Source organism: Folsomia candida, unplaced genomic scaffold (assembly GCF_002217175.1).
Source record: "Folsomia candida strain VU population unplaced genomic scaffold, ASM221717v1 Fcan01_Sc002, whole genome shotgun sequence".
In the NCBI taxonomy this organism is placed as follows: domain Eukaryota; kingdom Metazoa; phylum Arthropoda; class Collembola; order Entomobryomorpha; family Isotomidae; genus Folsomia; species Folsomia candida.
Window position 1 is genome coordinate 13,416,335 of NW_019091194.1, and position 22,610 is coordinate 13,438,944.

A 22,610-nucleotide genomic window follows, 5' to 3' on the forward strand; every position below is an offset into this window, starting at 1 on the left:
GCATATAAGTAGAGTCATATCATGAATATATATCTCTCCTTGTGCATACCTCCAAAGTTGCCCCCATAAAACATTTTATTTCACAGGAATACTTTTGGTGGTCATAAAGTAGGCTGACAGTGTTGTCATTCAGCCAGTAATTCTCCCTCTTCCACTTCCAAATTCACCTCATTTCATCCCATACTGGAAGCCAAACATACGAAATTTGACCTTTCTCCACATTTTAGTGCCAATCTTGGCCCTTCCTCCCCTGCGCTCTCCTCACGCACTCAAGCACACGGATCGCCAACGGATTGCAACTCTTTTAGTCAAACAACGTGTTGGTTTGGTTTACAAAGTTCCCGTGTCCCTTAGTACAGTGTCCGACCTCATTTCTACTCTCGGCATGGGTTTGGTGGGATTTGGTGAGAGAGTGAATAGCAAATTTAGTTCACTTATGGAAGTATACAAAGTTCTCATCCGGTTAGATTCTTCCGGAAGTTTTACATATTTCCCCACGGAAAATAAAGCAGCCTGTCTGATGGAGAGAGGCAGACGTTGCGTTGAACTGTAATTCAAGATGACTTGTCTATTTTCTGCTAGGTGGAAAATGTATGGTGAACGGCGAGTTTTGCTGTTCTGAACAGCTACATGGAAATCGTTTTATATTCATCTCTACTTAGAAAAAGTTCTCGAATAGCAAGCAAATAAAATATGGCATTAATCCAGCCGAATTCAGATTATTATTTTCTAAATAATTTAAACGTAAAAATGAGTACAGGTACATCTGCAAAATGCAGCATGTCTTTATGCATAAGTTGAAATGATATTTACGGGTCAGTTAATCCGTAATTATAACGACGTAGTTATCTTAGAATTAAGTATAAATAAATATCCTTAATTAAGAATTTCCCAGAATAATCAAATTAGCTAAAGTTCAATGATGACAGAGTGCGTCACTGCCTAATAAAGTTTTGGTCACTAATTTGGATTTGAATTCCGTCTGACAGGACATAGATTTAACGTACACATCCATAGCATCCATCCGCCATAGACTAATAGTTAGTCATTAATTCCACATGAGATCTTGGGGGAACTGTACAGTTAAATAAATGAGAAAGCGCTTTTGTATTCCTTACTCATCCCTTTGGGATTATCATGCATTGTGGTATTTACATCATCAATTCCCTAATACCGCCAGCACATGAAACTCACTACCGGAATCCTTGCATGCAGAAGAGTTCGCCATCAGCAAAATTTCATCAACCCCCACAATGCACGAGGATGATATTCGTATGTGATAACATTTTGCTACCCAGAGAGCTACAAACTAATGCTGCTTCATGAGCTGTAGTTAGTCAAAAGTAATTACTTTCATGCGAATGAGTAATTTATACAGAGTGAAGTGTCAAGGTTCTCATTACCTGTAAATGGGTTCAGCATCCTTATCTCGAAACCATAACACCATATGCAGTTTATCCGTTCGAGTAGGCACCCGGACGTCACAGGGAAGCTTGCCACGAGACCCCAGCACGCCTTCCACATGTTCAATTGGAACTGTAAAGAGAAATGGCAAACCTACAAAAATATGCTTAGAATTTCATCACAAGCTTTGAATTCGGTAGGTTCAGAGAGCACAAAATTAGTGATATATGTACCTACGTAGACAGAAACGTGTACATATTGAGACATGAGTACTAGGACATAAAATAATATAAGCAAATGTGGAACACATATACTTAGGAAATGGAAAAGCAATCAAAAGGAGTGATTTAAGGAAAGCAAATATGCAAATATATACATGAGCATTAGAATTTATTTGGCATCACAGAGTTGACAGTAGTAAACATATTATTTGAAATGGTGAAACAGTGTCGTGTCATGTATCCACATACATATTTAGATACACCTTCAACTGCACTGTTTCCATTCATTTCTGAATAAAACAACCAACTCAAGCTCCCTGAGATGAAATCGTAAAGTTGGTTTCAACAGTTTTACGACTGAGAGAACGTTTTACTACCGATGAATCTTAAACAGACCCAAACTGACCATAAATATTCAAACCATACAACGAGACACACTTAAGATTCCCACTTGTGAATGAAAGAGCAGGTTGTTTTGTTAAGCATCTTGCAACAAGGTAATCTCTCGCAAAGCTCGTGGGTGGTGGTTTCGTTAGGGTTTTGTCAACTATGTAATGAAATCATAATGAAACAAACACAGTCATGGCAGTAAAACGGGAAACACAATCCCGGGAGGAATAGTCGTTAATTAGTACAGTGAAGCTATCCACCATCCATCTATTCACTCGGTGCAATTGTTCCAGGGAAAATATATCTTTCGTGATGTAATATTAATACAAAATCTGCTTTATGCAAGTATACATATTTCATATATTTCATAGCCTTTGTTCTGTCCATTTAAAAAAATATTCACGATTAAATTTCTTGTAGACTCTCACAGATTGAAAATTCAAATGTCATTTGAGACTCATGCAAATATCTAGGGTGGGTGTGAATTGGGTACAAATTCTATTGGTATTGTTGGTTTAGAAAACAACTCAATTTGCCAGCGCCTATACATCTTATCTGCTGGTGCAAGTATAAAGAAGAGAGAACCAAAAAGCGACCTGGAAATGAACTCGACGCGTCTCTCCATTCTTCCCAATCTCAGAGATGGATTGGTAAGGGTGATGTGCGTACTTTATATAATGGATGAAAACCATGCATCCTTTCCCGTGCGTTCCGTTTTGCGTGGTCTATGATGGCAAAGAACAGGAAATACTCGTAAATTGATTCTTCACCACACAAAAACTCACCACCACCAATCAAGTCTTGAGGGAGTTCACATTCAACATTTGAGAACCGAACATTTCCAAATTTCAATTCTGAACACAAAACATCCCATTTCAAAGTAAGCCTTTCATCTCCCTTCGCCCAGAACCAGCCCTTGTTTGGCCAAGTTGAAGTTCAGCAGCTCACTCTCTTCTACAACAACCAAAGAATCATCAATTTGTCGTTACCTCAATAAGCATGGACATTCTGAGTAAGAGCATTCCCTTGCAATGGGCTGTTGATATTACGATGGGTAGTAGTTCAGACTGCTTACTTGGACCTGGTTTCCTACATATGCATGTATCCAACGTAGATAATATTGACCTCAACCCTCCCACCGAAAACTTCCAACAACGACAAGAGTATATAAGGTAATTTACCCCAGAGGAGTTGAAAATGAAAATGAGTAGATAGGATTCCCTACATCTCATTGATTTGTGCAGTGCTGTCAAAGCATCGCACGCCTATATGTACACTAAACTGGAGTAATTGCACTTGAACCACACATTCATGTACTTTATTACGTGACAGAGTGCTCGTTCTAAACCGACAGGTTAACACTTTTATGCAGATGTTTTAATTTTCAACTGTTGAAAGCAATATTTTGTGCGAGACATAATTTACGCCAAGAAACTCGGAAAGATTTTCCCAAAGTCTCAAACAGAGTTATTTAGAATGGGGATATAACAATTATGGTTACGGTTACTACTGCATTGAGAGAGAAAACAAACAGCCCAGATTTGAAAAACCTGAGACAGTCAAATTCACCACCACCAAATGGTCGAGCAATCTTATTTGTTTATTCAATTTTCATGAATGGTTAGTAATTCCCTGTTATGCACAAACTTGCAACATGACTTCCTAGATTAGCCAGTCAATACTGTTTCATACTTTTAACACTGTAGTAGTTGTCCAATTGTTTCGAGTAAAGTCAAACACATACGACTACTGGTCATTCATTGGGTTATTTCATGTTCAATTTTCAGTACAACACGAGACACGAGAAGGTTGACGCCATATCATGTTCATAAATTCACAAGTAAATTCAATTTTAATTAAACATCGCATCGAAAATTGCATACCCACTGCTTATACTTATTTTTTCTTAGTGAGGGCAAAAGTTTCCTTTCGGTCTTAGGGCTTCCGTTTATAATTTGTGGATTGAGCAGCACAATTTTCGTAACAAGCAGTCAGCAAGGATGCAAGTATTCTCACATATGAGGAAAACCTTGTAGTTTGTTCAGTGAGATATCAGAATTCTGTGTTTACGATGTTTGGTGTTTGCTTTGTCGACAAGGGAGGCTACGGCTGGCTTTGAGCGTTACGTTCTGCACGCCGCTGCTGCTGTTCAAGTTTTACTTTCTTTGCTGGCTGCACGCTTTGCATGCAAAGTTGCCGTTTTACTGCAGACACGACAATCCCGCAGTTTCCGCATAGGAGCAGTGCTGACGAATTTACTCCGGAACAACGAGGTGGACTTAGCGTATGATTTTCGTTACCTACTTTATTTGTTTTTCTCGCTGGGCCGTGAAGCCCGCAAACGGAGGATCTTCTCTCCCGTCGAAGTATGTAAACTCCTCTGTTCTCTGTTCTCCAGAGTATGGCAAAAGCAAGAAAATTCTCACGGGCTAATATTACAAAGTCCATTTACCCACACTCACTTGAGACGATTGTTGTTGTTGTTACAAGTGTTTCCCTAACTGCTCCTGTAATACGAGCTGTCTGCCTTGTGAGAAATAACATAAAAGTCACTTTTTAAGACCAAATATATTTTAAATGTTGATACAGACAAACAAAAGCAGACAAAAAAATTAATTTTGCTTGCATGACTATTTCAAAATAATTGGTATGCATGCTTAATATAAGACGTACAATGTGTACTTCCTAATCTCCACCAGTTTTCTGATTCGGCTTTATTAGTACCTACTCTAAATACATCGTAAGCCAAAATATAAAAAAAGTATTTATTATTTCGAGTGTGGGATTGTATTCGTTCTAAAAAATTCTCTTTCATAAGCATTTAAATTTATGAAAACTTTTTATACACATTCATAAAATGTGAGCCTACGAGCCTACGAGGTGGGACGAAAGGAATAAATACTCCGACCGGAAAGAAGAAGGAAGAAGAAGCACTTCAAGTCAAGATGCATTTTGAGATCTTTTTTACTGACACAAGATCCGGCCTGTCTTTCTCTCTGCTGGCCCCAACCATCACTAGTATCACTACCACTGGGTTCGTGTGGTACTTCTGGTCGTCGTCGTCGTCGTGGATGAGCACAAGTCAAATTTAGGCGACTTCACGAAAAAGAAAGGTGTCCGTCCACGTATGGGGGAGAAGTAAGAAAGGGAATAAAGAAGGGTTATGCGAAAATGGGGTTTTCCGGCTCTAGCCATTCAACCATTTTTCAATCTGAAAGTGGCTTTTCCCGGAAACATAACGCCTCAAATCGCCTGCATCTTGACTTCAGTCTCCCTTCTTCCATTTATTGCAATCCTATTTTTCACTTTCGCACTTTTTCTTTACTTTCTCCATTTCCTCCGACTTCTCTCATTTCTTACGTCTTTAGACGCACTTTATTCCTCGTAGAATACCACTCAAGTATTACATTATCCTATATTACAACATGGGAGAAGGAGGGAAACTGAGGCCATCATCCAGCTCTTTAGCCACAACCACCACCTCTTCCCTCCCACCATTGCAGCCAGCCAAGGACCAGTCATGCATGGAAAAGGCCACCACGTTTGTACAAGTAGTCTCAACAAATACGTATAATATGTCTCATTCATATCACCATTTCTTTATTCAACTCTCCTTTCTCTCCCCACATGCTTTCACTACCTTTTTAACACTGACGGAATGCGGTTACTTGTGATATTTCACAATCAAAATCTCATAGTGATATATCTTGACTTCTCCTCCAACAGGAGTCAAGAGGTAAAATTTTCTGTAAAGAAAGGGATGAAGACGGAGAACCCTCCATCGAAGAAAATAAAATAAATGGACCCAGATAAAAAAAAAGTATCCACAAATATGCCATTATTCAGTAGAAAGATAGCTTATTCTACAACTCTACGAATTTCAGCTCCAATTACCTCCTCTTCTAAATTGGAAATAAAGTTCTTCTTTCGAGTGAAAGAAGCCAAAGGATGTGTTTATTAAAATGTGATTTCTGGAGCCGTTATAAGAACGTGCGCTTTGAAAAAAGTTTTAGTGCCCTTTTAGAATCTTTAAAGTATATGTCATGTCATAAACTTGATGCTTTTTCTTGTTTGGTTCACTTTAAACCTTATTTGAGGACCAATATAATGCAATTTTAATGATATTTGATGATTGTCGTTTTGCCATTATTACACAATCGATACTCGTTTCGTCCTAGTTATTGTCTACTTTATCCGATTACTTATTTTTTACATAGGTTTGGCTATGTATATTCTCCAAATCTATTTGATTTAGTTATTAATTCGAATTTTTGCTCATTAATAACATAATAGCATTATCAACATTACCAACATTGCCAACATTGTTAACAGGGGATTATGTATATTTACGTTGGTCGAACTATCCGCCTGACTGGCCCAGTAATCTCGCTCCACAATAAGCTTTCCCCTTTCAATTCGAAATGGTGAAAACAAACAACAAGGCCGAAATAAATGCCGAATTTAAATGTAAAATTACGAGTTTATCATGAAAAATCATCAACTATCATTTAAAAGCCCTATCCCACTCGTTCGTGGACACGCAGAGGAAAACCAGCTGGATGTGTGAAAGGATGGGCATGGATCGTCGTAACAAAGCCCGTTTACTTCCTCCTGTAAAAGTTTGCAGAGCAGATCAAGAGAATGACAGCATAATATTTTCTACTCGGCACGACATGATGATATGTTTTCCAACAAGACTCATGCATTGTGCCACTTTATTCTCCAAACAGATCTGTATTCTGTTGATATTTTATTCGTGGTCTGGAATTCACCAACAAAGCATGGCATAGTTTGCCATATAATTTTCCTTGTACGGGAGTGGTTTTTGTATTCCCATTCCACAGGAGTAATCCCCGAGTCCTTAAGTCTCGGACCAAGTTACCTATTCCACTCTTTCTCTCCCTCCATTTATCCCGTGTCTACTTACGGACTACATATTGCTCCTCCCTTGTCGCATCATTTCACTTCATTTGAAAAGATAGGCTCAGTTTCACATCTCATCAGCATAGAAGCCTCCGCCGCCACGCCATCCATACTTTTGTGCAAGACGCCTCTGTTCGAATGTGTGTGGACCTATGTATGAAAAGGTGATATGCAAGAGTTGAAAGAGTCGGAGATGAAAGCGAGGCATGTGAATATGGAAGTCATGGTGGCTGGAAATAGCAAAGACATCAAGGAGGATGAGACTGAGTGACTATGATGTGTGTTATCTAGTCACCCTTCCCCATCCTTTGTTAAATCCCATTGGACATTAGCACATTCCTGTCATTATTACCATCATTCGTTCCATTATATCCCAGCTTAATGTGCATACTGGGTCATTTCGCAGCCGAGTGGACAAAACAACACAGACACGACCAGCATAGAGAAAGTGCTCTCTTTCTGACATGGTGAATGACCAATCTTGTAAATTCTTGATGGCCCTGGATACGGGCTGAAAGTTGTGCTGTGTTTAAAATTGTATTTCCATCCTACACACAATCAGAGTTAGCAAAAACATTTAAATGTGTTATCCATTCTCCATGTTGTTGGTAGAGCTTTGAACCAAATTATGCCCTTTATTTTTCTTTCCTTGTCGTCTCACTTCAAACGTTTGCTTTCTCCTATTTATCAAACATAACGAGTAGCCTTTTAACTGGGTGCCTTCCTTTGTTACCAACATCTGCTTTATAATTTTTACAGTCTGGGATGAAAAATTCAGAAAAGTTGCATCAATTTTCTCTTTAGACTAACTTTCCCTTCTGGTTCGTTTGGCTCTTTGTATCATTACTTACAGATCGATGAGAATGCGATCCTCTGTCTTTCCCTCGCTCACATCTAAATACATGGCAAAAGTCTTGGATATGAGCAATGTGACAGAGCATGGCTTATGCTCAGACTTATAAGCTGTATCCAACATGTTCGCATGTGTATGCATTTTTTAACGCTGGAACATTTTAACTTCATTTCCTTCTATTGTAGCCTCAAGTTAAACAAAAAGAAATGCAAAGCGTCGTCATTTGCTTCTCAAGTCTTTTTTTCTTGTATGAGCTGGCCCACTGGTGTCTGTGTTGGACGAGGAAAGGAATACACAAGTAGCAGAAGGAGAAGAAGGAGGAGGAGGAGGAGAAAGGAATAATGTGATGGAGAAGAAATATTTCAACATTCTGAATTTCTGTACATGCCCAAAAAGATTATTACGTCGTTGAAGGGATGCTGGTCTGTTGGAATTCTTGGCGTCCACAACTTCAATCGTGGAGTTGGAGCAGTGCGATGGTGGCAGTGTGGGTGTGTCCGCAAGGAAAGCATAACGGTATAATTCCATTCTTCACATTTTTCCTAATTAGAGCCATTACAATGCAAAATGTTTCAAGCTCGGTTCCACGATACTTTTTCTTTATCTCTCTCGAGGAGAAGGAAACTTTTCTCAGGGCACATTCTGCTGGATCTCTTTCCGGAAGCAGTGCCAGAAGAGGGATGAGTGAATATGACTTATTTTCTCCATTCCCTCCGCCGTCCGCTGTACCAACCAACCAACCTTTTGCTCTTTATGCCTCCTTCCTTGATGCTTTTATTAAAAATAATTCATTCCAGTTAAACCTACCCACAAGGAATAATTTAAGACGGGTGGAATTTTTTTGATGCCGGACAAAATATTAGCATTATTAGCAAATATTATCAACTTTAGCATTATAAAGGCCAATTTATAGTCCAAATCTTTATCATACATATAAAAATGCCAATAACAGGTGAATATTACAATTTTAACCTGATAAGTGTTGCCTCCTGAAACAAATACACAATCTTAAGTTTTTTGCATACTTCGCTTGTTTAATATTTTCCATATGTGTGTATAAAAGGTTTTTACATAAAACTGTCGCATCTCCCTAAATAGTCGAATGCTTTTATAGTTTACTTTTGAAGTTTGGTAGATTATGCAACTCTAAGGTCATGATTGTGTTAAAAGTGAAATGCTATTTACAACCGCCGACTGCTAAAGTTGCTACAAAATCATTCATGTTATATATAAGTAGTGGGAGTCATCACAGTCATGTTAACTTAATGAATGTGAGAAAAAACTGCCAAGTTCATTTGTGTCCATCATACGTGCCTTTGGTGGATTACACAACCAAATTACCTAATATTGTTACCGGATGTACCGTTATGTAGGGTGATGCTTTCTTTCCATGTACTTCAACCAACCAATTTCACCGAGGCACATATATCCTTTCTCATCTTCCCCAGGGATATTAACTCTTCTTTTTTACTTCACCTGGCTGATACCATTTTTCTACGTTTCGTCTAGTCGCACATTGACTGTAATTCTCTGAATGCAGGCCCAGTTGTCTCTTGTGCCCATCAAAATTCAACCATGGATAATAGTCCTTCAGAAATCCACAAAACAAACCAACCAAACTCGTCAGAAATTAACTTTGAAAAATACAAGACAGTCGCTGGCATAATCCAGCTAAATTATGACATACTTACTTATTCATAGCATTGGATTTATAAATTCCTCTATTCCTCAGAACTGTAGCGTTTTGTTCACCAAGAATAAGAAATTGGGCGGAATGGAGAATTTTCCAAGTAATGGCGACCAACTTTATGTTCATTATATAACGATGGCCAGTTTTATATTGAGTTGTTACGAGTTTATCAAGAATTATCTCCCTTTGGTAGAATTGATGCAGTGTTAGATATTTTGTATGCTAAACTCTACGTAAACACATAATAACTCGTATCACACTCAAACAATCATGAGGGTCAAGTAAACAGTGATTTCATTATACGCAATCAACAGCTTAATTTTCACTATATTCCTCTAACGATTTTACGAGCTTGCAATTTTTTTTGGAAATGATCAGATTGGACGATTTATAGCCCGTGGAAGTAACAAACTCTTACATATTTCGTGCATTGCATATGCATTGCATTGTATATGCACTGCATACACACATAGACATGCATATTCCCTACGTAAATAATCATACGCTGCGCACATGCGATTATGATTTGGCCTTTTAACGGATTTAGTTGTGCCCATTGATTTTTCACTTGCGTGCTTTCGTTTCGTAAGGCTGCTAAAGTCAGTGAGCCAGTGGATTGATACAATACTTAGATATATAAATTTTACAACCCGGTTCACTTTATACAACAACAACGTCGCAGTCGAAAAGCGAGGCTCGTATGCTTACTTGTTTATAGTGCAAAAGAACGGGAAAAGTTGCTTGGAAACTTACTTTATTCTACATTATTTCCAAATAAATGAAATAATTTATGGATAAACATGCAAATAAAAGGGCAACTTGGCTTCAATTCAGGATTCGACGTAGCATTAAGTGACGGAGCATTATATTATGAGTTTAGCAATATACAGACGATCTTTTCTAAGCATGTCGACAGCTTATGGCTTTTAAGGCTGAAGAGTAAAGTGCCTCACTCAATTTTATTTTGTGTACCATTCCGGGACGGAGAAGTTCTCATGTTATTTAGAAATACCTTCCTTCACTTTCTCTCTTTTCCTTTTCCTCCATAAAGTTATTCTGAATATATATGCGCCAAAGTTTTCACTTAGACCTCTCAGTCACCAACGACTTGGTCTTTAGATTTCTTACATTCCTTTCATGTCGTTGTTGCCACAGAATGCTCATTTTATGTTTGGAAACTCTATTTTTGAGAGTATCAACTTTGTGATAATGACACATGAGGACTGGCTCGTAGCGAAAGGTGAAAGCATAGGAGAAGGAATTGCACCACATCGACAATAACTGGTCTGCTGGCTCACGAGTCAGTCGGTTGTTTGTGCGAGAGGTCGATCATGCAGAGAGCAGCAGTTTTCTTATAAATGTACAAATACATACATAGCCTAGTACAGAAGTAAGCAGGAGCAGGAACCAATATATTGAGAAGAAATTGATTTGGGCTCCCAACCAGAAAGGTGTATCAATGAGATTTTCATTTTCCCAGCCCATTCTGCACCGAGTAACTTTTCACACATGAAAAAATATATACAACTCTCGTTTCATACTCGAGAACGTGGCTCCCTACTTTGGCAAACATTCCTTATTTGTTGTAAATAAGTTACTACTGGAGCGGATAAGCACGCGTAAAGAAGTGAATGTTGGAATTGAAATATGAGAGTATATTTCAACCTTTTTAATAATGGAAACTGTAATTTTACGAGGGTTGTTTTCTAATCAAATTGTAGGAAATTTTTATATCTCGGTTCCCAGTCGTTTGTCGAAAGTTTAGCAATTTAAATTAAAATTTAACCGAAACTGGGGCTAAGAGGCACTCACGTTTAATACAGAAATAATAGTTACCGTCCGCCTTAACAGTGTCATTTATTACCCCTGTTTTCCGTGGTGGTAAAGGTTGAGAGGTGGAATTCAGAGTCTTGATAAATTGTTATTACGGACCCCTTTTAACCTGGCAAGCAAGCGATAAAACCAACCACAATTTGTTTGCTTAACAGGTCGAGTGCTTCTGCTCGGCAAATACATAAGCATTGAACGTTACGTTAAAAACTGAGTAGTTCCTTCCCATCCCGTTTAATACATGCATTTATACGTACACATAGACGTACATATGCCAAACTAGCTTCGTACATAACACACGTATAGTCAAGCAATCAACCTTCAAATAAATTAAGTAAAAGGTTGAGAGCCATGTGAAAGAGGTTGGTTACGCTTTACAATGTGCATAGGGATGGATTTTACAGTTAATTTAAATGCCTGAGACCCATGTATGAGGTGGAGTCGATGCGATACGAAAATATATTTATCCGCACAAGTTGTTGGATTATAATTACATTTATCCACCACTCAATTTGTGACATAACAACATGAACCCCATCCACCACTCACCAAGAAACTGCATAACTGCATCGAGTGAAAGTTGAAATTAATTTAAAATGTTTCAGGCTTCACAAGAAAGATTGCCACGCTAAGCAGGTACAAGAAAAGTCCATATGATGAAGTCTGGTTCACGTAAAGAATACATTTTTCACGTCAAAGCAATTCCTTCCTGGATATTTTCCCTTCTTTTTCCCAGTGATCCAACGTACTTTGACCTGCTCAACTTTGTCACTGTCGCTTTTTGTTTATCACCTCGTGAATGGAAAACCCAGCATTACGCCAAGGAGAAGAGATACCGGGACGTAGAAGAAGACCTCCTGTTCTTCTCCACCTAACGCGTGCTGCCCTGTGCTGAGGGATGACATGGCGGCGTCTTCTTTCCCCAGACTTTCTCCTCAACACCACGCGGAGTAGCATTCTCGTCCTCATCCATAAATAATTTTCCCCAGGCCTCCTCGCCCTTCACATTTGGTTGGACACCAACCCACTTCAAGTGGAGATGGGAAATTCCTTGATTTCATTCTCAATAGAATGGTAGACACATGTCCGCATCATCCGGGCAGCCAGGAGGGGTCCTCCTCTCCTTGCACCGCGTAAATGCATTCCGAGATGAATCGGGTTCTGTTCTTGGTCAAACTGTTTATTGAATACATTTCGAATCGGATGTTATCACCCCCGCATCCTTCTCCTCGTCTTGAAGAAATATTGCTATTTATATGTGTACAATGATAAGACGGCGTCCATGCATACTGTATGAAGACTGGGAGTCCAGACTTCATCTGTCACATTATGTCATTCTGGACGTGCCTAGTTTTACAAATAACTATAGAACTAGCTAGCTCCTCTACCCACGTGCTCATTCATGACTGATGATTTGTAAACAGGACCTCCGCATTTGGTGTATCTATTTACTCTGGGGCGAAACTGAATGAAACCAACCGCGATGAGTGCAACATCAATGAAAATATTTGTGAGTGGGACACCGCATTGTCTACAAAGGCACACTGCTATGCATATGCTATGTAGGTAGGTGGGCAAAACAGGCAGAAATCGTGTCAACAATCATACAAAGGGAGACTATAGAGATACTTCACAAAGATGTTTGGTCTCTTCCTCACAGATTAGATCATGATGATGTTATTATGAGCGTGATATGAACTGAGCCCATCAAATATTTGGTTGGGGGAAAACTGGTCGGGCTGCTGCTGCCGTCAGCCCACCACAATGTCTGACTGCTCAGTCAGTCTGACTGAGGTATTTTAAATTGGAATGAGAGTAAATGTTGTGTTATTTGTGGGAGCATGGGTCTCATGAGACAGACATATGTCTCAAGAAGAATCAAAATTTGTCAATAATTCTGAAAAGCTTCACATAAATTACAAACAAACCTTAAATTTAATCTAATAACCACACTGTATCCAAAAGATTTTATAATATGAATGTTAATGATTTAAAAAAATAATGAATTTCCATAACTTATAGAACAAAACTACTTCTTCCAACTGTTGGAACCCCCATCTTTTGGAAAAAAATGTTCTTCAATGTTCTCCTCAATCAGGGTGTAGGGGATCTTTTGGAGATCTGAAATAGTAGCGTTCTTCTGGGGGTGGACTGCCTTTCCTTCCTCATACGCCTCAAAAATCCAGATCCTGTCCATTGCTAACTGATTAGCCTTCCTTGTCAAATCACCTATTTCATCCACAAGCGCAACCGTTCCACTGACCAAGAATCTTGAGGGGCTGTCGGGGTACAGTCGGTTCCACTCACGACAGTATATCTAACAGCAAATAAAAGTTAACATAAATAATGCAAACTACTCAACTGTTGAGATAATAATTCAACAACTCATACCATTACAAATGCTTCACCCTGCTCTCGTGAGCACTTCGCCAAGCATACAATCGCCTTAATGTCGTAGCAGTGGAGCCCCTTCTTGGCATGAGCTGCCTTCCATACAATACTTGAAGGATCATAGAAATGATCTTTTCTTGAAGTTTCATCTTCAACAACACTAACGTACTGACCCGGATAAACTGATTTAGGAGTAGTGGGATCTGCGAAGTAAGCAGATCTCTCCAACGTTTGGACTGGTGGGGAAATACCAATGAAATAGAAGATGTGTTTAGAGGTGAAGGTAGATCTGTACTGGTGACAACGTTCCGCATTATTTGCTTGTCCAACTTCACTTGTTCTGTACTCTATTGCACTATCCCGGGTTTTATCCCTTAACTTGTTCTTCCAATCGGAAGGGAGGGTCGTAGCAAAAAAAAATTTTCTTGGGTTTGGTCTGTCATTTCGCACCTGTTTATTGTAATATCCTTGTCCATTTTCAAAGTAGACATCGTCAGGATGACTTCTCCAGTTATCGTGTCTAGTCTGTCCTGCTCGCCCAACTCTCCATTGAGCATTTTCCAAAAGTTCGAGCATTTTCTCCAAATTATCTTCCTTCTTCCCTGTGACATTCTTCCTAGCAAATTCGACCAACTGGATCCGGTACTCTTCAATTTCTGGGTTGCGCGAATACTGCAAGAAATAGAATTTCCTGATTAGTAAACTATATATTATTTAATAATGCGAATTTTCTTGCATTTTTATTACCAGTGGTGGATTAGAAGCAGGTCCAGAGGATGAATAAGTAGATGCCACTGGCTCACTTATTTCCAACTCATCCACCTACATAATAATTTATTTTAGACGACTCACAACCAATAATTATTCAACAGTTGAAAGTACATAAATGCTATTTGACCTGTTCAATACTTTTCTCTTCCGGAGGAGTTTCACCGAACGAGAACAGGGCATGAGCGTCAACCTCTTCTTCGTCATCATCATAATCACTGTACGGTTGCAACGGCTTTGCTGCCCGTTTTGGCACCTTTTTTGTCTCCTCCTATACAATTTGATAGTAAATGAACAATTAAATACAACCCCAACTGTTGGGAACAAGATGCTATTAATTTAATATACAAATTTTACCTCTTGATTCTCCGTGCTTACTCGTGGTACGAGATAATTCGTGGACGGATCGAAGTAGCAGAGGCGGAAACGGTACGAAGAGGGACACGAGCTGATGTAGTTGGGGTGAGACGCTTTCTTCCTGAAGAGGAGGAGGTGGTTGCCCACACGGTCACACTTGGAGGGGGAGGCTCTTTCCTCAGCAACGGGGGAGGTGGAACACTTCCTTCTGAAGCCATATACGCTTCAACTGATGCGTAGTAAACGCCATCAACAGTGAGTCCGTCGTCTGTAAGAATAAATATTTTTAGGTCAACTTCAACAGTTGAAAAGGTGAATATGTGTTTACCAAAAGTATCGTCATCGTCCCCACCGTTTTCCTTGCTCGAGGAGGTCGACTGGGCTGGGGTCACAGATACAGTGGATTTCCGCTTAGCTAATAAGAACAATAATTATTATTGTAACAACTAATCGCTTCTTTTACTCAACAGTTGAGACAATTAAGCTGACCACCTACCTTCACAAGTCTCCTCATATTCATCAAGTGTGGCGTAGAATTCGCCATCAACCTCAAAACCACCATCTTTACAAAGTTTTAGTTAAAATTAACATGATGACAATAATGAGAAATTAATATTGCAACTTACTCAAATCTAGTTGCTCCCATCCGTCCCTCCTTTCTTTCGACTCTCGTTTCCTCGACATTTTCCAATAAACACTCTAAAATATATGAAGAAATGACATAAGAGAGATTCAACAGTTGAAATTATGATAAATAATTACCTGAATCGTTTTTGATAATGCACTTATCGATGATAAACTGGACAGAAAAATAATCACAGCTGAAAAAATCTCGTCTCACTGCCTGTGTGTTTACTTATTCGCACTAAATAACAAGTCTCAACTTGTATCGGCAGCAGACAAGTTTGAGACAGCCACCACCACCACCACTCAATCTGTCCGTCTCACAGTGTAAATTAAGACCAAGGCAGGTCCCAAAAGTCCCTGGGGATGTAACCCCATAAAAATATACATATTTATAATTCAGGGTGGCCAAGGAATGCACTCCTGAAAATTTTGATGACCACACCCCCTGTGGGGGAAGGCACTTCCCCAGGGGGTGTGGTTAGGAAATTTTTATATTTTTGGAATCAGAAACTCATACTGATTCTAAATTTAAAATTTTGAGGATTTAAAAAATTTCCTGGTCAAGATATAACCATTCATATACCCCAAAACGTGCGTTTCCGGGCAACTTTGTGGGGGGGATCTTTATCACCCGACCACCCAGTCGCAATCCACTTTGGAGCAGAGAGAGAGAGAATGCTTAACAAATTTGAAATTCATTCTCACGGTCAACCATACAATGTTCCAATGCAATAACCGTTTGTCAACATCAACATCAACATCACCTCGCGCAGCTCAACCTCTCAACTGAAATTCAATACAGGGAGGAGAGTAGCAGCGGCACAGGCCACCGACTGTCAACGGCGAGATTGCTTCAAGGGATGCAGTGCCACCATATCGCGTCGCAAATTGTACGGTTTATCCTGCCTGCATTGTCACGGATGACATATGGACGGAGTCAGTGGGACCAAGGCAAGGCCTGGGCTCAAATGTCAATGCTTTCTCTTTCCCAACACCACCTCATGTCATGCTCTTCACGCTCAAGTTGAGAGAAAGTTCAACTCGTACTGTCAGCCAGGTATGCTTCATAATAGAGGAGGACAAAGGACAATGTTCCGTTGTCAACAATCAGCAAGAATGCCGACACACTCCAACTGAAAATGACTGAGAATGACCCCAACCCTCGGGACAGCCATTCCATTTTTACGTTATTTTTAGATTTATTTCAGAACATTATAAAAATAAATGCAAATTATTTACGAGAATGCTGTAAAAGAGGAGTTTATCTAATAAATGTAATTATCTTTTTCTTTTTGTAGTATGGTGAGTAAGGAGACCTCCAGCTTGTGGAATTTTCACGAATAAAAACTCTTACATATTAGTTAGCAGGTCTGGGCGGCTGCATTAAGATTTTAACTGGCAGAATAGACTTTAATAGCTCCTTAGAAGAACATCAAAGGCATCACATCTCAGGAGATTTAATTGAAAGTGATGAGCTTCGCATGCTTTCAAAAACCGTCCGTCAAACCTTCACATTTGATATTGTAATGCAGTCAGGTTGGAAACCAAGCCGATTTAAATCTCTCTCTCAGATAATCTTGGCCATGTTTGATCTCATGCAGCAGGGAAAATCTCGTTACATGCAATGCATGACTCAGTGTTGTTGTGTGGTTCTTGTCTACTTTAATTTTTTTGACAAAATTTTAAAAGCTTTGCGTTTGACATGGCAGAAAGTACGTAATTATGTGATGGAGGTTGGAAGGTAAGTCAGCATTAAAGTTGTGGAGGAAGAGGCCCACAAATTACATGGAATTAAATAATTTGCTCATAAATCTATCCACTAAAACCTCTTCCAAGGAGTCCAGCTGTCAGTATTAGTTAGTATTGGTAACCTAACCTAATGCCGAATATTCTGATTGACCATATTACTTCAAGCCACTACATACTTTCTCTAATAATATATTTATGTATAATGAGGTTAAATTTTTTACTATGAAAATACTGAGCTATATTTTTGACATTTCATTCCATTACAATTTGCGTGGACAATTTGTGTGCGTGATTAAGGAACATTTAACGATTTCGAATTATCCAGGATGGGAAGGCAAAATTAAAGTATGTTTAATGTAGTAAATGAGCTTCGCAACCGTTTGGAACTCCACATTGGATGTTCATAATTGTATCGTCATTACCTTGGCTTATCACTTGCTAGTTAGTTACAGGCCGCCCTCAATGTATTGACAAGTAGGTAATGCAATGTTCTCACAAGTTGCGTCTAATGAAAGTACATATAAGCATTTAAAATGAGCAAGAGTTGCAACCACGGAAAACAATATTGAAAAATTTCTGTTTTTCTGAACTCCAGTCTCTGAAGACAAAAATGCTACACTGTGTTGTGATGTATTTAATGGTGCATTGCAGTCAAGCAGGATCTTCTTAACGTCCTTTTCTTCTCTAATTTAATTCACCGCGTGCTGCTGAACATTATAATTATTGAGTCAGTAGAGAATTCCACATTATGCCGCAGCCCTCAGGCGTGTCATTCATTACGTTGAAATAATTGCTTGATATATTATCAACTTAAAAACGCAGGAATCTAGATGCATTCCTTATCTTGATCAAGGCTAACAAGGAGAACAGGTAGGAAATATCTTTGGATATTAAGGTTAATACATTCGTTTGAATTTTTATCGCTCTTCTGTTGTAGCAAATCATGCTCTCGGCGATTTGAGCCCCTGTCAATCAATCTTTATAAAATTGAAATAATAAATGACGAAACAATTTTTATCTTAGAGACCATTCTTTTGATTAATCTAACCCTAAGAGTGAGTATGATGGCCAGCTTGTGAAATTAGAATTAATACATTGTTTCATAATCAATATGTACGTGGCCAAAATATTGTGTCATTTAAATTAGATAGCTGCATCAGCTAAAATCAGCTACTCGCACGACCGTCATGTCAAACTACATAGATATGCATTAAGATTTAGGAGTAGGAAAAATTATGAGTGGACCAAATTTTGTTTTGTTTTTCACTTTGTACACGTTTTGTTTATATTATCAAACGTGGACCCAAAATGGAATCTCAGAATCCAATAAGTCAGGATCCTACATAACAATAAAGATTTGCTCAAATGTTTATCCAGACGTTACGCAATTTCTGCTATCATGGCCCTTTTGGAATTGAGCAAGATTTTGATATATGTCTGCACCACTACAGATGAAGGTCTGTGTTTAACCACTTCGCCCCTATAACGACTATGTGGCGTATTTGACCTTTACGCCGAGTACAACCATGTGGCGTAAGTTCCCTTGGCACCGGAATACGACGATGTGTCGTATTGACCCTTGACAACGGATACGACTATGTGGCGTATTTTCCGTTCACACCGGCCTACGACTATGTGTCGTATGCGGAAAAAATTAGGTCATTGCCTCTCCAAGCAAAGCAAAGCAGGAGTTATGAGTCAACAACCCGCCCTTTAGGCGGGAAGATAAATTGTCTCTTAGGAAATAACATTGGAAAGGGATGCAAAATAAATTTATAGCCAAGTGGCTATATCTAGCCAACACGCCGAGTTGTGAAAACTGTTTTTTGCAAGGAAATTTCGACACCGATTTATTTCAACAACGCTTTACGATAAGATTAGAGAAATTGTTTTGCTCGCATGTAGCACAAACGGGCGTTTTGAGCGAGAAAACTAAAAGTTTGATGAATTGCATCATCGCATGGATTTAATTATATATCACAAATAATCTTGCCGGTAGGGTAAACTACTTCAAAATTAATGACTACGTATCGGGTGCCGCTGAAATATCTTTCGGGCGGGAAAATTAAAAATTGAGAGATTGCCAGGAATTAGTAGAATTTAATTTTCCCGCTTAAAATTGATTTCTATTCACCAGATGCGCCATAGTCTATTTTCGAGCAATTTCCTCTCACGGGATAATTATTCATTGTCATTGCTGTGTATTTAAAGTCATTGTAAGGATTTTTGGTTTTCCCGCCCAAAATCGGCTCCTAAGGCGCTTTAGGCGCTATAATCAATATTTGCAAGTTTACGTACTAATATGCAAGTATTACTGCATGCTTGTCTAACTTTTCATGCAATTACAATCATTTTTAAAATTCGGCGTGTTGGCTATTTTCGGCTATAAACATTGGTGGCTCGCCACAACTCAAAAATGCAAATTACAACTCAAAATCCCTTCTTGAAAGGTTATTCACATCAATTTTCATAAAAAAGTGTCCAGAATAATTCCGGTGGGAACACCATTTTTTAATTCATGGCCCAGGAATTAACGTCATGCAGTAGATAAAAATTTCGGGGTCAAGGGAGGTAAAAATTCGCGGTTACTAGGGGTGAATGGTATGAAAAAACTCGTCTCCTAGGGTTGAAGTGGTTAACCCAATTTCTGACACAATCATCTCTATCCAAGATTGAAATCTAAATTCCGAGTGCGTCTCAGCAGTTGAAATAGATTCATGGTTGGATTTATTTTGAGTCTAAGTACACAGAATCAATTTCACTCGGACCCAAATCCAGGAATGGATTAGAAACGGAATCCTTTTGACAGAGCAGTTGCAGTAAATATAAAGTTATGGAATTGCATCTATTCACCTCAACCAGGAAAGCTGGCTGAAGCCTGTTCACAACTCTTGCACTCACCAACACCAGCTATAACCGTTGTCTAAGAAGGACAAGTTGTAGAACTTTGAAGGGGTCGCTGGCATTCCATCAAGGCTAATAACTAACAAAGGCCTGGATAACCTTGCACCACTCTGTAGCAACAACAACATGGGGAAATATTTTGTAGAACAAGGTTTGCTTTCTCAAGCGGACACAACTTGCCAACCCCCTTTTCTCGTCCAACTACCAGAATGTAATCTTGTGGGGTTTACATCATTGATTTCACTCTCACCAACCAAGAACACGAGGACAGACAACGTTGTTGAAGAGTTGCTGCTGCTGCAATTCAGAATCAGGCCAAAAGCACCAGCCAGCAGACTGGCAGACAGACTCAAAATCAGCATGAAATTTTCCCCATCCTGTAGTCACCACTCACTTGGTCCTTGGTAGCTGCTGCTGTTCTGTGTGGTTGCTAAAATGATGCAGCCAGGACGCCCAACATATTTATATAGCTGTTGGCTGGTTGGTGGTGTAAAGCAATACATGGTCTCATATCATATGCCATATCGTTCAGTTTTATTTTCATCTTCTGACAGTTCACTTCAACTCTGCATTTCATCTCATCTCATCATTTGCAATTTCCACAAGATTGCTCACATCCACATTCACAAAGGAGATCCTCCAGCTTCAGCCTCTGGATTAAAATTCAAGATGCTCCAGAGATTCCAGCCCAGCTTCACTCACTCTGCAGATGTCTAGCCGTCCATCATCTTGTTTAGTTTATTCAATAGATGCTGCTGTTTTGGAGAATCTTTTCCTCTCTGCCATGTCTCTCTTGGATCTTATGGTAAGTGGCAGGATGGATGGAATACCAGCAGCAGGATAGCGTGTACTTTTGATTTTTCATCCTCCGCCACTATCATCGCCTTTCCTCCCTTGTTGATTTCCAGTTAAGGCCCATAACCTAATTTTTGAGCTTTCACTCGAATCTTCTTAACTCAACTTGGCTGATCGGATTTCCATACGACTACCACCCTCATTCCACTCCCAGGGTTATTGTGGAATGACTTTTGACATGTGTTGAACCAGTCGTCGTGTTCAGCTTAACATCCATTAACGAGAAAAGACAAGTACTACTAGCTCCACTGCGCTCCACATTTGAGACTGACGGGCGCCCGTCACTTTTGGGCAGTTTAATGTAATTAAGTCTTCGGTATGGCTGATCCCATTACTTCCACTCGAGTAAGCAGACCCGAATATATACAACCATGTATCGGAGTTTAAAAGGAAAATTTTTATAAACTTTCTCTTTTCATAGTAATCCTGATAATTCATCAATTTCATAGGTTTAAACAGGAATATAACACGAGATGAGAAAGGTGAACATGAACTCTCCATGTGTGTATCCATCAATGGCATTCTCCTGTGTTGTGCAAATATATTACGCATTTCTCTCGTTGCACATACGTGGATGGTTTCACATTAAATGCCACTATATGGTCGTTTGGTGGGTAATGTAGTGACTGGCATAAGACAAATGTCATTTTGAGTTTGGAAACAAATGGCACGGAACTTTGGGAGAGGAAACAGATTTGCTTTATTTCAATATGTGGGGAGAATTTCTAAATCACACGTATTTTGTGGTGGGGAAAATAAATCCAATCTGTGTCCTCTCCTGATATTGTGAGGACTGAGGAATAGCCGAGTAAAGTGAGGAGGCTAAAAATATGATTATTGCTGACTACAAGTGCTTGTGCTATATACATATCATTTACACACGCCTTCTTGGAAAGGAATTTCATCCTTTGTTTAATTTTAACAGGGGCTGTGCATGCAAAAAACAAATTCTTGGCTCATTTGACATTTCAAATCTCCATTTTCTCTACACGGCACAAGAAACTCAAATTGTATTTGAATAAAGACCAAATAAATGCAAGATGCACGGTGGACGACGAAACAGAATTTTCCCATTTTTGAGTCCCCATCTTTTCGGGACTTTCTCCACAATTTCGTTTACAACTTGCTTCTACAAGGGTCGTTTGAGTTCATGTGTATGTGTAAGACATAGGAAATGAGAAAACTCAGCACTGCCTTGAACCTTATTTTGCTGGCTTAATTGTGCTGTTTGCTATTTCACTGTTGAGAGTTTGAGTGCCATAATAAAACCGTAAATTCTCTTTGAGAACAAGTTACCTGGAAAGAAATCAACATAAAACTGGGCCAAGCCGTGCCGCACCGTGTCATTGCATGCATTTACATTTAAATCACATTCACAAAAAACTGTTTTCACTCTTTCTCCCATTAAACTGGATGCGTAAACATTTTATGGCAACCAAGAATGGTGGCAACTCGGATGTGGAACTGTCAAAGAAAAAGGACGCTCTCGATACGTACCATATGCTTCGTGCTGCCTGCCTGCTACACAGAAAAAAATGGCTCAAGGTTGGGAAAATAACGGACGACAGTGAAAAACAAACAATGAAAATACATGTGCAATGTGCCCACAAGAACAAAGCCTGTAAACAATAACTGTATGGTGGCAAGG

The 22,610-nt window shown here is 39.2% G+C and overlaps 1 protein-coding gene and 1 long non-coding RNA gene across 4 annotated transcripts in view; both read right to left on the reverse strand.

The window, feature by feature from the left end:
* The window catches only part of LOC110843472 (nephrin), a 91,625-nt gene that overhangs the window by 28,749 nt on the left and 40,266 nt on the right, over positions 1-22,610 (reverse strand). Inside the window, exon 3 of one of the 2 annotated variants that reach the window (XM_022089438.2) lies at positions 1,404-1,536. In XM_022089438.2, coding sequence (XP_021945130.1) covers positions 1,404-1,536 — 133 coding nt within the window. Of the gene's footprint in view, positions 1-1,403; positions 1,558-22,610 lie in introns of both variants that reach the window. The other variant, XM_035847472.1, reaches the window with a different exon arrangement.
* LOC118434308 lies at positions 14,156-18,738 on the reverse strand. Of its 2 annotated transcripts, XR_004833925.1 has the most exons (8): positions 15,590-18,738; positions 15,454-15,526; positions 15,324-15,389; positions 15,156-15,242; positions 14,828-15,095; positions 14,601-14,741; positions 14,450-14,524; positions 14,156-14,374 (listed from the first exon to the last, which is right to left on the reverse strand). It is a non-coding gene; the product is annotated as an uncharacterized LOC118434308 (long non-coding RNA). The 2 variants fall into 2 exon arrangements; XR_004833924.1 differs by having other exon boundaries at positions 15,454-18,738.